The 16628-nt window shown below is 40.0% G+C and overlaps 1 protein-coding gene across 6 annotated transcripts in view; it reads left to right on the forward strand.

The window, feature by feature from the left end:
- smoc1.S (SPARC related modular calcium binding 1 S homeolog) overlaps positions 1-16628 on the forward strand; it is a 134242-nt gene that overhangs the window by 40940 nt on the left and 76674 nt on the right. For all 6 annotated transcript variants that reach the window (XM_041574722.1, XM_041574720.1, XM_041574723.1 and 3 more), the window contains exons 2-3: positions 11316-11487; positions 12568-12680. In XM_041574722.1, the coding sequence (XP_041430656.1) occupies positions 11316-11487; positions 12568-12680 (285 nt within the window). The remainder of the gene's footprint in view (positions 1-11315; positions 11488-12567; positions 12681-16628) is intronic.

Genomic DNA, 16628 nt, shown 5'->3' on the forward strand with positions numbered 1-16628 from the left:
CCCACTGATTCCTATGGGTTGCTAAACAAGTAGCAAATTTAAAATCATTTATTGCATAGTATTTTTCATAGATCAAAATAGAAGGAAAAGGGAGTGTAGCATAATGTAAAATAATTGAAATGGGTTAAATACTGCAAGTAAAAGTCTTTTTATGTACTTAAAGCTCAGGGCATATACTTGCATTCCATTGACAGCAGTCTTTGGCACATTAAAGGAGAAGGAAAGCTAGCAAAGCAGTTTATTGCCAATAGATTAGCCACAATAGTGCAAGCTATAACACTAATTATTCGGTGGAATGCTTTACCATACCGGAGTAAACAGCTCTAGAAGCTCTCTGTTTGTTTAGGATAGCAGCTGCCATATTTTCTTGGTGTGACATCACTTCCTGCCTGAGTCTCTCCCTGCTCACTCATAGCTCTGGGCTCAGATTAAAGCAGGGGAGGGAGGAACAAACTGAGCATGCTCAAGCCCAGCCCTGGAGGTTTAAGCTGAAAACAGTTAGTCTGATACAGAAGCCCATGAGTACACAATAGAAGGAAAGAAATGTGCTGTTTCTTTTGACAGAGGACTCAGATCAGCATTATTTTGAGGTGTATTTATTTTCTGGTGTATTTATATAGACCTTTCTGATAAAGCTTACTTAATTCTAGTCTTTCCTTCTCCTTTAAATAGAGTTCCCTGTTGAAAAGTGTATCTTTTAGGTTCCCCCATCTTTAGTATATGTGGTACCCATTGTGCATGTGCATTGCTATCCTGTTCTCTAGGGAGGGCACCAAGTCTGATCTTCACTGCCCCAAGTCTTTACCAAGTCGTTAGCATTGCACTGTCCAAGATGATTGTTAAAAGGAAAACAGCTTCTTAGTCTGGGAAGAGTTACTTATGAGTAAAGTAGTTGGCCCCACTACCCAACTTTCAGCAGACAGTGGCAGATTAGAGGAGATGGGCCAGAAGAAGGACACAATGAAAGAGAGGTACAAAGACAGCCAGTGATGAAGGACATGATGGGATCTATATTATACCTAAATCCAGTTTCAGTAGAAGTTGCTTTTGTTTGCAAGCTGATGGCTGTGTTTCATCATAAGAATTATCGCCGACTGTAGGACCAATCATCTGTGGAACAAACTTCATGTTGGTTTGAAAAAACATGTGAATTCACTAAATGAAATCTGATTGGCTGTTGTTGGCTCTGCCCACTTTTTGCAACCTTTAACCTTAGTCACCACCTATGAAAAGTTTGGGGGCACTGGCAACATGTGAGAACGGCAGCAGTTAATGCTGTTGTTGGCTTCTCCCTTTTTTGGGCATCCAACCAATAATGCCTTTTCATTTGGGTTGACCCCATGACTATGTGATTCAAGAGTGTATTCTCAAAACTGTAAGGGTGGCACCAATTTAAATTTCCCCTTTCAAAGTCAATGAGTGACATTTGATTGGCTGTTGTTGGCTCTTCCCACTTTTGGGCATCCATCAAACGTCACATTCACATTCAGGGTGTGATTCAAGTTTGGTGAGTGCAGTTTCAAAGCTGTAAGTGTCAGGACTGCCAGAAGTACCCGACCCAGAAGTACCCAACGGCACTGTTTACATTCCCGGCGGTCACAGTGAAGATCCAAGATGGCGGCGCCGATGCTGAACACATGGCTGCAGCGTCGCTGCATGATGATGTCATCACTGGTGCCGGGATCTCATCATAAAAGGGCACCCAAAACACTGTGATGGCGCCCAAGAATAGGATTCAAATCACTACTGATCCTGGGTTCCTGTACTGCTTGTTTTCCAGCCTTGATTCCTGCTCCCTGTCTGTGATTCCTATTACCTGCCTGTGTTATTGAACTCTGCCTGGACTTTGGACTTTTGCATCCCCTCGTTAACTCCTGCCTGTGACCACTACTACTGATTCTGCTTAACCCTTCAGATACCGCGACCTTGCTCCCACTAGAGGGCTTCCTCCTTGATCCTGACTACCTCCCTGGAGGGAGCTCCCGGCTCCCTGACAGTAAGAGTGGCAGCAGTTTGAATATCTTCCCTGTCAAAGGTAATGGAAAAATTGGGGTGATCGGAGTGCTGCCCCAAAAAGTTATCACTTAGAAAAGCACAAGCAACCTGCTACGCTATAGGATGAAGACGCGTGGAGAGTTTGGGTGTTGTACCCGTAAAACTGTAGGAGGACTAGCGTTTAGCGTTTAATAGCGATAAGAATAATAAGCTGAAGTCGAAGAACAATATGTTGTTTTTTTTCAAACCCACATAATTAAGATGGCGGGAAAGAAACACATAGAAGATGTTAGCCAACACATATGCCCTGGCATCAAGGAAAGAACACAATTTCTGAACCCCTATTTCCTTGTACCTAATTATGAAAGAAATGAGTAAAACCACTTAGGAATCAAAAAATGCTTTTTTACTTAAAGGTGCAGAGTTTAGATTTCATACGTCTTTCAGGATTCCAAGAGGAGACAAAAAATAAATTCAAAAAGCAACTTTTCCCCACAGTTTTGTTAATCTTTAAGTACATTTGCCAAAGCATCTTCTGGTTTCATAGGCTTCATTGTGGCTTGGCACAACTTGGAATCTTTTGAAGGGATTCATATATGACTTTTTGTATTTTAAAGCACTAAGATACTGCACGGCAGTGGGCTGGATGTCTTGTGTGTAGTTTGTAATGAACATATTGAGCTTATAGAGAAAACTTATTCTTAATATATACACAGAGGACCAGGCATGCTGATGGGATTATTTTAGAGGTTTGGCAATGGAGGGTTTTATAGGTTTTGGCAAAGGTGGCAGCAATTCTGGAATTTACTGGAACATTTTCTTTTTTTTTTAAAGAACTCATATCCGTCATTCATTTGACTTTTCTCATCAGAAAAACAATATGAAAACCAACAATGCTTGAATGATCACAGCTTTGTAAGGTGTAGAGCAAACATGAAACAATTGGGAACGATTTATTAATGTTCTTCATGGCTGAAAATCTATTCGCACAATATCCCATAAGTCACTCTATCGCCACCTTATGACAGGACCCTTGGTGTGAGGACGGCCTTCCAAACATATTGATTTGACCCAGAAAATGTGGCGCCAATTAGCACTGCTTTTAACCTTGTGTCATGGAGAATGGGTCGAGGTATCACATTTATATTCTTCACCTGGAAGCTGTGAGCGGTGAACTCCAGCCTTGTATTTCTGTGCACTTATTTAACAGCACTTCAGGATCCGTGCCAGGAAGTAAACCCTTTTTGAAATTCAATTAATTGAAACTAATTTAAGAAGCCTAAGGAGATAGGATCAAAAAGAAAAAAAAATCAAATAAGCAAAAGCCTAAGAGAGCATGGAATTAAAACAAGCTTTCAAAAACGTAGACAGTGAGCAGAAGCGCCGATCATGCTGATATCTCGAAAGATAAACAGAAATAGAGAGCCGGTATGTGTAGCATAAACTCGTCATGTACAGTTATCCATCTTTTCCAAAGCCTTTTATATGGTGTTAAAGGTTTTTTTTGGCTTGAGTTAACTTTGAGGGGGAACATTTACTTAGGGCCGAATATCGAGGGTTAATTAACCCTCGATATTCCACTGTTGAAGTTAAATCCTTCGACTTCGAATATCGAAGTCGAAGGATTTACCGCAATTCGTACGATTGAGCGATCGAATGAAAAATCGTTCGATCGAACCATTAAATCCTTCGAATCGAACAATTCGAAGGATTTTATTCCATCGATCGAACGATTTTCCTTCGACCAAAAATTTGTTAGGAAGCCTATGGGGACCTTCCCCATAGGCTAACATTGCACCTCGGTAGGTTTTACATGGCGAAGTAGGGGGTCGAAGTTTTTTTTAAAGAGACAGTACTTCGACTATCGAATGGTCGATTAGTCGAGCGATTTTTAGTTCGAATCATTCGATTCGAAGTCGAATGTCGTAGTCAATGGTCGAAGTAGCCCAAAACACGTTCAAAATTCAAAGTATTTTTTCTTCTATTCCTTCACTCGAGCTAAGTAAATGTGCCCCTTAGTATGATGTAGAGCAGTGATCCCCAACCAGTAGCTCGTGAGTAACATGTTACTCTCCAACCCCTTGGATGTTGCTCTCAGTGTCCTCAAAGCAAGTGCTTATTTTTGAATTCCAAGCTTGAAAGCAAGTTTTAATTGCATAAAAACTAAGTATAGTGCCAAGTAGAGCCTCTTGTAGGCTGCCACTCCACATAGGGGCTACCAAATAGCCCATCACATCCATTATTTGGCACCCCAAGGGACTTTTTCGTGCTTGTGTTGCTCCCCAACTATTTTTATATTTGAATGTGGCTCACGGTTTCAAAAGGTTGGGGACCTCTGATGTAGAGAGTGATATTCTGAGACAATTTGCAATTTGTTTTCATTTTTTATCATTTGGGATTTTTAAATTATTCAGCTTTTTATGCAGCAGCTCTCCAGTTTGCAATTTCAGGTCCAAATTCCCCTAGCAACCATGCACTGATCTGAATTAGAGATTGGAATATGAATAGGAGAGGCCTAGATAGAAAGATGAGTAAAAAAAAGTAACAATAACAATAGATTTGTAGCCTTACAGAGCATTTATTTTGAGATGGGGTCAGTGACCACTTTTAGAAATCTGGAAAGAGTCAGAAGAAGAATGCAAATAAAAAATAAAATAAAAATGAAGGCCAGTGAAAAGTTGCTTAAAATTAGCTATTCTATAACAGCAGACTAGGGTTATGTATCCATTACGCCATGCAACAGTAGGGTACTGCTTTATGTGCTAGAGCACTGCAACATGCAAGTCCTCTCCTCTTCGCTGCAAATCTTTTTATCACTCTTTCTTAAAGGAGAAGGAAAGCTCCAAGACTGTTTATTGCCAATAGAGTAGCCACAATAGTGCAAGCTAGAACGCTATATTTACTCTGCAGAATGTTTTACCATAACTGAGTAAACAGCTCGACACTGTCTCTGTTTGTTTAGGATAGCAGCTGCCACATTAGCTTGTTGTGACATCACTTCCTGCCTGCCTGAGTCTCTCCCTGCTCACTCATAGCTCTGGGCTCTGGGCTCAGATTACAGCAGGGAGGGGAGGAGAGAGAGAGAGGAGCAAACTGAGCATGCTCAAGCCCAAGCCCTGGAGGTTTAAGCTGAAAACAGGAAGTCTGATACAGAAGCCCATGAGTACACAATAGAAGGAAAGAAATGTGCTGTTTTATTTGACAGAGGACTCAGAGCAGCATTACTTTGAGGGGTTACTGGTATATTTAGGTGGACCTTTCTGATAAAGCTTACTTACTTTTAGCCTTTCCTTCTCCTTTAAGGGTTGCCACCTTTTTGCCTAGTGGAGACCAGGCAGGGGCAGGGCCATGACGCTGTGATTGGTGATTGGCCAATTGCCGTGTCAATCATGGTGAATCCTACACGCAGGAAGTTTTGACCCGGGCAGCCCTTCAAAATACCCAGCTGTCTTGGTCAAAACCGGACAGGTGGCAACCCTACTCTTTCTATTTCCAAAATGTTGGGAGGTATTCAACATACACATTATTTCCTAGTGAAGGAAAAGTTTTAATCGTGACAAAGTGAGACAACTGAGCATAAATTATTATCTATGACGTCACACTGCACTTTTTATAAAGATATACTTTACAAATGATGCATTTCTTTTTATTTATTATTAAAAAGTATCAATTGTGGGCCTTGTTTATGAAGAGCTTTTTTTTTTTTTGCTCCTTTGAGGTCATATCACTTTTCTTGTATAATCCGAAACATTCTGACTAAATGTTTGTTTGCCGTTGTGGTTTTGTAGAAATAAAGATGGTAAAAAGCATCTGAGGACAAATCGAAAGGTGCAACTTGTGCAACAAATCAGATATGTTTGCAATTTTATGGTAAAGGCAATAAAAATCAGCTGGAAAGCCATCAGTTGCTCCTCGTTGAGGTCAGTAGAAATGAGATTTACCACTGTAGAGTGTGATATTACCCTAAAATGTCAACTTAGCTACTATGAATGAAAAGAAAGCATATGGAAGGTTTTTTACATATTAATACCAGTCACTCATTTCTCTCTTATGGTACGTCCTTACGTTATCTTTTATTATATTATTAATGGAATCAGGTCTAAGCAACGTTTTACCGTATATACTCGAGTATAAGCCGAGTTTTTCAGCCCCCAAAATATGCTGAAAAACTCTACCTTGGCTTATACTCGGGGCAAGCGCAAAAACGGTCGCCGGTGTCTACGAATAGTCGCCGGCGTCCAAGAATAGTCGCCGGCATCCAAGAATAGTCTCCAAGAATATTCGCCGGCGTCCAAGAATGGTCGCCGGCATCCAAAAACGAGACGCCGTCAACTCCAATAGGAGCAGAAACCCTCAATTTTTTGATTGAAACTTACCAGAAGCTGCTGCATTTCTCACCCTAGGCTTATACTCGAGTCAATAAGCTTTCCCAGTTTTTGAAGGTAAAATTAGGTACCTCGGCTTATACTCGGAACGGCTTATACTCGAGTATATACAGTAATTCTTCATTATTGTCTCACTATTTTGACTTTATCTAGATTGCAACTGAAAATGCTATCTGCAACCTTGTACTTGATCCCAACTAAAATATCATTGATTCTTATTGGAAGCAAAACCAAGCTATTGGGTTTATTTCATATTTACATGACTTTCTAGTAGACCTAAGGTATGAAGATCCAAATTAAGGAAAGATCAGTTATCCGGGAAACCCCAGGTCCCGAGCATTCTGGATAACAGGTCCCATATCTGTAGTACAAATAAAGGTTATATATAGGTTAAATGCAAAATGCAACATCTGCTCCTTAAGCGAAGTTGACTACTTGTGGTTCCAGGCTCCCTAATGCAACTTGCTTGCAGCCATTTGGACTGTGTGCTTTGTGGATTAATCTGTGTTTCACATTTTGTGACTCAGTTACTGTAAACTGTAAAATGTAAACGTCATTTTAAATGGAGCAACAATGTCCTATTATTTATCAGGGGATATCAATCCACCAATGACAATGTAGAGAAGACTTAGTAAAATAATATATAGGTACTGGGCCAGACTTCCCACTGTTGGTGCCCCTTATACTCCAATGAGTAGTCATGAAGCAGCCTTCCATTGCAATAAAATCTAGGACCCACTTTCAATCAACAATATTGAAATCCTCATTTTTAAAGGGGAACTATCGTGAAAATTATTTTAATATAAGCTTCAGCACACTGAAATAAGACTTTTTTTTAAATATAATCAATTAAAAATTCGGTATAATTTATGAAATAATCAAGTTTATTTTCACGATTCCTCTCTCAGCATCTGTTTCTCTTCATTCTGTCTTCATGCAGCAGTTGGGTGTCAGATATTCACTGACAGTTAGATCCAATATATCTTATAGGGGGACTCCTTTTGCCTAGAAGATGTATTAGAGGTCACTCTATTAAACTCACCAGACATCATGTCTCTCTACATGCAGAATTTGTGCAAAAGGCAGTTATTTTGTTACATTTTGTTTGTACTGGAATTAGTTATACATCTGCTGGGAAAGGAGCCTCCCTATAAGATATATTGGATCTAACTGTCACTGAATATCTGACACCCAACTGCTGCATGAAGACAGAATGAAGAGAAACAGATGCTGAGAGAGGGAAAGTGAATATAAACTTAATTATTTCAGAAACAATGCAGAATATTTAATTGATTGTATTTAGAAAGTTGGTTATTTCAGTATGAGGAAGCTTATATTACATTTTCATTTTCGTGATAGTTCCCCTTTAAATATAACACATATACACATTGAAATGTGAATGCAGCTCACTAGCTAATTACACATGCAATACACTCATTGTTGCCTGCAAAAACGCCGTGGCTCATGGTATTTTGTGGTTTCACCATAATGTTGAGGTTCTGGGGTAAAACTCTGCATTGTGGGTAAATAAAAGTGTTGTGAATTATTAGTGTATTATTATAACAACAACAACAACAACACATATTTATAATGAATTAGCGGCACAGTCCACAGTAGGAAAGGAGTTTCCATGAAATATACACTTTACATACAAGTACTGATCATTACTTTCTAAAATGTGGATTCTTAACCTATGGTACTTACCCAAAAATAGATCCTCATGCTGTTTGGTGAGGGTCTTCTTGAGTTCCTATAATAATCAGGGTAGAAGTGGCCTCCCAATGTACCAGAGGATCTCCCAGAATTCCATTGTTACTTCCACCATAGGAATATATCAAACCATTTAGCACTATCTATATCTAATTGTTATGCAAGTGGGTCCATTGTGCCATGTTCTTAGGGGGCCCTTGGAGACCCAGTTCCATATTGATGATAATAGTTATTAAAACGAGGAACATAACTGGCTCTTTTATACATTTCCTACCCCCATGTTTGAAAGATTATAAATATTTGGCGTCCGTGGCAGCACACACAGCCTTGAAAAAGCAATTTTGCGAAACGCGTGTTGGCTTGCCGTTCTCACTGGTTTATACCAATTTTAGATAAAACCTTGGGGGGTTCTTTTTACAAAAAACGTTTTTTATAGTGATCTGGGCGCTTTTCTCTGCTCAGATTATAGGAGGTTCCTCATCTGTATTCTTGTTTTACTGTTTTGCTCTGGAATTTGTGTGTTTTTTAGACAAGACAGCTTCTCAATCCAGACAGTTAAAATAGAATTGAGACCACAGTTCCAGAAGCACTGACTTCTCCTCCTTTGTGGGGTCCCGCAGTTAGTAAAACAATCAGCTAGACAATACGGGACTTCTCCACCATTCGACCAATTTCTTTTTCCTACTTTTTCTTCAAATCAGAGATGTTCATAATTGCACTTTAAGGGGCCGATTCATTAACTTCGAGTGAAGGATTCGAAGGTAAAAAGCTTCGAATTTCGAAGTTTTTTTGGGCTACTTTGACCATCGAATGGGCTACTTCGACCTTCGACTACAACTATCGAAGGATTCGAAGTAAAAATCGTTCGACTATTCGACCATTCAATAGTCGAAGTACTGTCTCTTTAAAAAAAAATTCGACCCCCTAGTTCGGCAGCTAAAAGCTACCGAAGTCAATGTTAGCCTATGGGGAAGGTCCCCATAGGCTTTCCTAAGTTTTTTTGATCGAAGGATATTCCTTCGATCGTTGGATTTAAATCCTTCGAATCGTTCGATCAAAGGAATAATCCTTCGATCGTACGATCGCAGAATTTGCGCTAAATCCTTCGACTTCGATATTCGAAGTCGAAGGATTTTAGTTCCTAGTCGAATATCGAGGGTTAATTAACCCTCGATATTCGACCCTTGATGAATCGGCCCCTAAGTAATTTATATGTGAATTGATCACATTTGGTGGCACTTTACCATCCTTATTGGTGTTTAAGCGGGTTGTTAATAATTTATTAATTAATGTTAAATGAATTATTCATGAGTTAGAAATTACCAAATATACACAATAATTAAAATTAAAATTAATTGTGGTTTAGTTTTACCCTATTTAATGTTAACTTATTGAGGTTAAGCACTAGCACTTTGTGGGATCAATTATTCAAACAAAAAGAGGGAATTTATAGATATTGGATCACGTGACCTAATTGTTTAACTGAAAACAAATCACACAGTAATAATATATTCTTTTGTAATTTTTCTGATTAAGAAGACGGGGATACTTTTCTTCTTTTCTCCTATACAAAATGAAATACTGACGGAAGTCAGATCCCCTCCTTTTAGTCAATTTTATATATCTGAAGTTAGATCATTCCTTTTTATTGACATTTCCTACCCCCACCGTACTTGCGAAATATCAAGCTGTGTGAGGACAACTGAACCTTCCCATTTACATTTCGTGATTCAGCAGAAATGAACCTTTTCAAACAGCCAAAACTGAGTTCACTCCAACAAATGAAACGGAGCTCGTGCATTCTCCATCGTGCCTTCAGCGGTTTTCCATTTGTGCGTGCGTCTTCATCGTGGATAATCGATGCCTTGCTCCTACATGTAGAAAACACTGCAAAGGTTAAATGCAGATCATAGCTCTGAGGCATAAAATCGTGTGAATACTGATTGGTGTAATTATTCAATGCCTTCTCTATTTGACAGGTAAACAAGAAACCTTGGAACGCTTCCCATTTGATGGAACTGTTTAACAGTCTGTACAACACTTGTGCATCTGTATTAGCACTTTAGATGAAATAGATTTCGTGCCCAATGCAAAAAAAGTAGGTCATGGCTGTTCCTCCTAAATGTACCTCCAGGCACAAGAGGGAACTTGTTTTTGCCAAGTAATGATTCTGAGGCCTTGCAATTATTGCCTTTTGGTACAGATACAAAAAGAAAATCAGCAGAAGGCGACCACCATTTCCAAGCTGCGCTATTAGTCTAATCCTCTTCAACCTCTGCACTAGGCATTATTATTAATACTGTTCTCCATATTAAACTTGGCTGGTGGCTGCTTCTTTTTCAGTCCCTCTATTATAGTTACATCTGTAAACTTGTATCAGGCTTCCAAAATGTGCATCATTCTCTCACAGCTTGCTATCCTCCCAGTGGAAATTCCCATTTTTGGTAATTACATTACCTTTCATCGCTACTTTAGCTCAATTAGTTAAATTCCTATGCTTGGCATATTGAGAATGTAAAACGTTCAACGAGTGAATGCAGATTTCACCACTTCTAATAAAAAACGGGGAATGCAAAGAGCAGATGAGGTATCACGTCTTGATTTCAGGTTTTTTTTTATAACTTATGGCAAAGAGAAAGGGAAAAAATAGGTCAACACGACCCATAGAACTGTTAATACCATCTAAGGATATCTCTGCTTTGCTGAAAGCAATATAAATTATTCTGGCCCCGTATGATCAGGCCTCCTATGTAGTATAGTCATGCAGCTAAATATTCCTGAGCTCTTGGGTGGTTTTTTGTAAGGAGGTGAATGTTTCATGCAAGCAACATCAGGGGCCCAATGAGGAAAATTAACTGGATCATGATGGAGAAGGCCATGGTCGGCACAGGCAGGACAGAGCAGGAATAGAACAGATTGGATGGGCCAATTAGCTTATGAGACTGCTTAGATTTGATACCTCAGGTAAGACAGAGAAGCTTAATTCTCTCAGTGGCCTCCATAGCCCTGTGGTAAGGGAAAGGCAGCTTGGAGATATAAGCTTGGAGGTATAAACTTGGAGGTATAAGCTTGGAGGAATGCATTTTTTTGCACAATTTTGGACGCCAAACTCTCATGTTATTGATATCTAATTTTCACACACACTTTTTTTTTTGTAGTTCTTCACTTGAAATTATTTAGATAGAATGGTAACCAATTGTTCACGGTTTTCGTTTTCTCTTCCAGTTTTTAATAGGTGACCGGGACAAAGAGCCTCAATGTAATCCCCACTGCACCAGACCACAGCATAGACCGGTGTGTGCTTCCGATGGTCGGACCTATGAATCTGTGTGCGATTATCAACGAGCCAAGTGCCAGGACTCTACGCTCAGTGTGACCCACCGTGGAAGGTGCAAAGGCAAGAAAACCCTGATATATTTATATGTGTTGAATTATTTAATAGATAAACATAAACAACTTTTTTTGTCTCTGTCTTTCTTTTCATGTGTATAAAAAATGTACATCCACATTTTTGGTCTTTCCTTTGCTGCTACAACATAATTTGTTATTCTAGGCTTTCCATTAGATGTGAGAACATTTCTGGGTGTTCAATCAAGTTCATCCATTCCCATCTCACCAAATGCATTTTGTACGGACCTTCATTTTTGCAAAAGGACATTATTGTGATGAAACAATAAAAGGGCCCTCCTCAAATGGTTTTGCCAAACTACGATGGCAGCTGTTTTCTGACTCTGTTCTGTGGTATTACATGAGTGTTTGCTTTATTATATAACTGTCACCAGTGGGTTTTGCCTAAATAGGCAATTTCACTATTTAGAAAGGGTGTTTAGGTGCTTTTTGGCAAAATAGTGTATTTTCTGTTCCTATAATACCATCAATTTGGAAACAAAATGTGCTCTTTTTTGGAGCTTGTCATACCGCTGCTTTAAAGGGCCCTTACAACTAAATTCTTCTAAATTGGAGGATTAGGGATGGGATTCAGCACATCCCCAGGTGGTCGAGGTCACCACCATAACTCCCCAACTGACTTGACAGCAGACCCTTGTCAGTACTTAATCTGAGCTGATGTAATAAGATCCACCCCAGATCTAGTAACCCATAGCAACTAATCAGATGTTTGTTTTAACACAAGTATCTACAGTACATTGTAGTAAATGGCACATGCTGATTGGCTGCTATGGATTACTAGACCGGATGTAAATTTGGTGTCTTCTGTTGCATGACCTCAAATAGTTTTTTTTTGGGAATAGTAAATCGGTCCTTCCATATATCCGTGACACTGCATAGCATAAGTGATTGGAGAAGTAGCCCCCCATGTACATCTGAAGCTATACCCTCAGACTTTACCATCAGTGTCTGCACCATCTCATGCCTAACTTCCTCCTAAAACATTACTAAAAAGAAATATAAAATAAAGTGCAGAATGACAATATCTTGAAATTATGAGATGGACATCAGAAGTGTGTTTACTCTGTAGATGCCAGTCAGAGCAAGTGTCGTCTGGAAAGAACTCAAGCTCTTGAACAGGCAAAGAAGCCCCAGGAAGCTGTGTTTATTCCTGAATGCAATGAAGATGGATCATTTACACAAGTAAGAATTTGTCTTTGGTCCAGCAGATCATTTTTGTAATTAATGATGGTCAATAGCTGATTCATCAGCAAAACTCTACAAATCGAAATCTGCTTATGTAAGTTACAGGCATCTGTATATCAGGCGTGAAGCCTCTGGTTCTGCTTTTATTTACTTACCTTCCAATCACAGTGGACTGGGTATCAGGTAGTGATGTGCAGGTCGGGCCAATACCCACAGGGTGGGTTGGGTTTGGGCCGACCTTGCACCCCCATTTGCGGCAGGCGGGTCCGGGTCAAGCTCTTCTTCCTGCTCTCCTCCCGCCACCTTACACTGCCGGCTTCCCACTTCCGGTTATATAGCTGCGCCTGCTCGCCCCACCCCTTTTGTGACATCATCGGTGGGGCGGCGCGGGTCTATAAAAGGAACCTGGAAGTCGGGCTCGGGCGGGCGTGGGTAGAGGGAGGGCGGGTTTTGGGTCGGGTAAAACACAACCCGCACATCACTAGTATTTGGGTCATTGGGCTGCGTCTGGGAGTTACTGGGCATGTCTGGAGTGAATTGGGGGGCATGTCCTAAATAATCCAACTCTTTCAAATTTCAGATATTCTATATTTAGAGAAACTGCCACGAAGGGAAAAAAATTCTGTGAGGGCCATTTTTCAAAGTTTGAATTGGGATTCCTGGCATTCTCCCCCAATCTGGAATTTTAGCACCTTCACTATCCTTTTCCTGACATTCTAGAATTTTTTTCATTTATCAAAACATTTCCCCCCCTTTCACCCACCGCCGTTTTTCAGTAGAAATCTGGCAAGAATTCCATTACAGATCACTTAAATCTGAGTGTTTGGTTGTCCTGACATTACTATTCAATGAGGATCTTGTAATATTTAAAGGGGTGGTTTAACTTTAAGTTAAGTTGAAGTATGGCTAATTCTAAGCAAGTTTTCAATTGGCCTACATTTTATGTTTTATAATAGTTTTTTAATTATTTTGCTTCTTCATCTGACTCTTTCAAAATTTCAAATGGGGGTCATTGACCCCATCAAAAAAAACAAACGCTCTGTAAGGCTACAAATGTATTGTTATTGTTACTTTTTATTACTCGTCTTTCTATTCAGTCCCTTTCCTATTCATATTCCAGTCTCTCATTCAAATCAATGCATGGTTGCTAGGGGAATTTGGACTGTAGCAGCCAGAGTGCTGAAATTGCAAAAATGAAAACCCAATAGGGATGCACCGAATCCACTTTTTTGGATTCGGCCGAATCCCCGAATCCTTCGCAAAAGATTCGGGTGGATACCGAACCAAAGCCGAACCGTAATTTGCATATGCAAATTAGGGATGGGAAGGGAAAAACATTTTCTACTTCCTTGTTTTCTGACAAAAAGTCATGCAATTCCCCCCCATCCATAATTTGCATATGCAAATTAGGATTCGGATTCGGTTCGCCGGGCAGAAGGATTCGGCCGAACCCGAATCCTGCTGAAAAAGGCCGAATCCTGGCCGAATCCCGAACCAAATCCTGGATTCGGTGCATCCCTAAAACCCAATACCCCCAGGTAAAGGAGGGAAATTGCAACGATAGGAAGTCCCATCCGATTGTTTTCAGGCCAATGTGAACCCCCAAATTACCTTCCTGTTAATTATTGTTCCAAACAGATTTTTATTATGATGCAAAGCTTCCGATCAGTAGGGTCCTCGTTTTTGTATCCCATTTGTGGATATTTTATTCTTTAACACAATACAGACACACTACATTTCATTTTTGGGGCGAGACATTAATGATAAATGTGTTCTGGGGTTACTTGCAAAGTTGCTAGAAAACATTTTTCTTTCCCTCTTTAACTCCCCAGTGGTGGTGGATTTGGCAGTTTCTTTATTGTCAGAGTAATATTGTTCTGAGTGCTTCCATCAAGCATGTTTTTGGCATCAATATGAAGCAGGGAAACTGTGAAACTGTAGTTCTATAGTTTCTATAGTGTTTCTTGCTAGCTTAAAGGGATACTGTCATGGGAAAACATGTTTTTTTTCTTCAAAACACATCAGTGAATAGTGCTGCTCCAGCAGAATTCTGCACTGAAATTCATTTCTCAAAAGAGCAAACAGATTTTTTTATATTCAATTTTGAAATCTGACATGGGGCTAGACATATTGTCAATCTCCCAGCTGCCCCTGGTCATGTGACTTGTACTCTTTACTGCTGTACTGCAAGTTGGATATTCCCTGGACATGTGTTTTAAAAATTGTTTTTTGTAAGTATTTGCACCAACATTAAACATAAAGACGTCGATACAACTTTAAATTTCCCGCCCTATGCAAATGAGCCTGAGTGCAAGATCCCAAGCGATGTTTTGCTAGGCAGAAATGAACGCTTGCCGAAGTAATGCTAGTGAAAGTCGCCAGTGTTCGGCGCCCGCGATGAAACTCCGCATTTTAGTAAATTAGCGTAGTCTGAGCGAATGCTTGCCTGGCGAAGTGTCGCTGGGTACGAAGTGGACACTTGGACACAAATCTGCCCCAAAGACTTTTTCCAATTACTTTCTACTTTCTATTTGTGATTGTTTTTCTAATATTGAAGTGTAAAGTTTCATTTTTCACCTTCTAAAGCAACTCTGGGGTAGGGGGTTGCTGATCCTTTATCTGTTTTTATCTAAATTGATACAAAAAAAATAATAATTTCAAAAAAAATAAAACGTTTTTTTTTTTTAAAATAAATTTAAACGTTTTACGTTTTAAATAACTCCCATGAACTCGAAATTTGACCCTTGATAAATCTGCCCCTACATGTAGCAAATTGTAACAATTCAGAATTTGCTCCTGGATCACTGAGCCGCCAGACTGAAACACCAGAGACAGGAACATTCAACTTTAATCTTCCATTGGGGGGGGGGGGAAATGGAAAGCAATTGAAAAAAAGTCTTTATTTCTGGGGAACAATCTGAAAACAACTCAACTGAAAAAGGTGTTTGGAAGGTAAAAATCCCATGAACCCAACAGGATTATTTTGCCACCCATATGGATTCATGCAGCTTAGTTACCATCGAGTACAAGCTACTGTTTTACTATTACAGAGAAAAAGGAAATCATTTTCCAAAATTAGAATAATTTGCTTAGAATTGACTCTGTAGGAGAGGACCTTACCGTAATTCAGACTTTCCTGGACACTCCATGTCATACTTACCGGGATAGCCCCGCCCCAGTGCTCCCATCAGAAGGACCCTCCCCAAAGCTTTAAAAGCCCAACCCCACCCCCAGTCCGGTGTCTTTTTTTCCTTCTGCTTCAGTTTTTTTTTTTTTGCTCCTGTTAGAAGCAAGTTTTCTTTTTAACCTTGGGGAAGCAGTAGGGCTGCTGTTAGCGTCCTAGGGACTCGGGTTGGTCCTGGTGATCTTTTACCCCTAAGCACATTACCTCAGGTGGAATCTTCAGTGTTTAAACATCTGGATCAGGTAGGCACAGTTTTTACTGTGGCTAATATCATTGCTTTCCTTGATCCATGTGCCCTCCAGCCTGATTACATCCAGGTCTGTGGCAAGTGCTATGTCCCCCCATCCGTATGCCTACCTGGGCATGTCTAAAAAGCGTCCAGCGGCATTGGGTTATATGGCTCATACACCCTTTATGATTTTTACGGATGGGAGAGGGAGGTGGCAGTTAGGTACGTTATTCTGATAACAAATATTTAGTTAGCGGCCTGAACCTTATGGCCTCCTTCTCTTTTTTCCCCCACATGGGGGTATTATTTTTTTCTTCTGGAGGAATTTAGGTGTCAGAGCCAGCTGCCTCCCTCAAAAGACTTTCCCAAGGTTGAGGTAATTGGCAGCTTCCGGGGTTAAATAAAAGAAAACCCTGAGGTCTTAAATCTACTGGCAGTTAAAGCTAAATTTAAGCTGAGAATGCCACCTTGTTCCAGAGTCTCCTAACTCTTAAAAAAGTATGAGCCATGTTGGTCATTGGAAGAACTGTGC

The sequence above is a fragment of the Xenopus laevis genome, chromosome 8S (assembly GCF_017654675.1).
Source record: "Xenopus laevis strain J_2021 chromosome 8S, Xenopus_laevis_v10.1, whole genome shotgun sequence".
NCBI lineage: Eukaryota > Metazoa > Chordata > Amphibia > Anura > Pipidae > Xenopus > Xenopus laevis.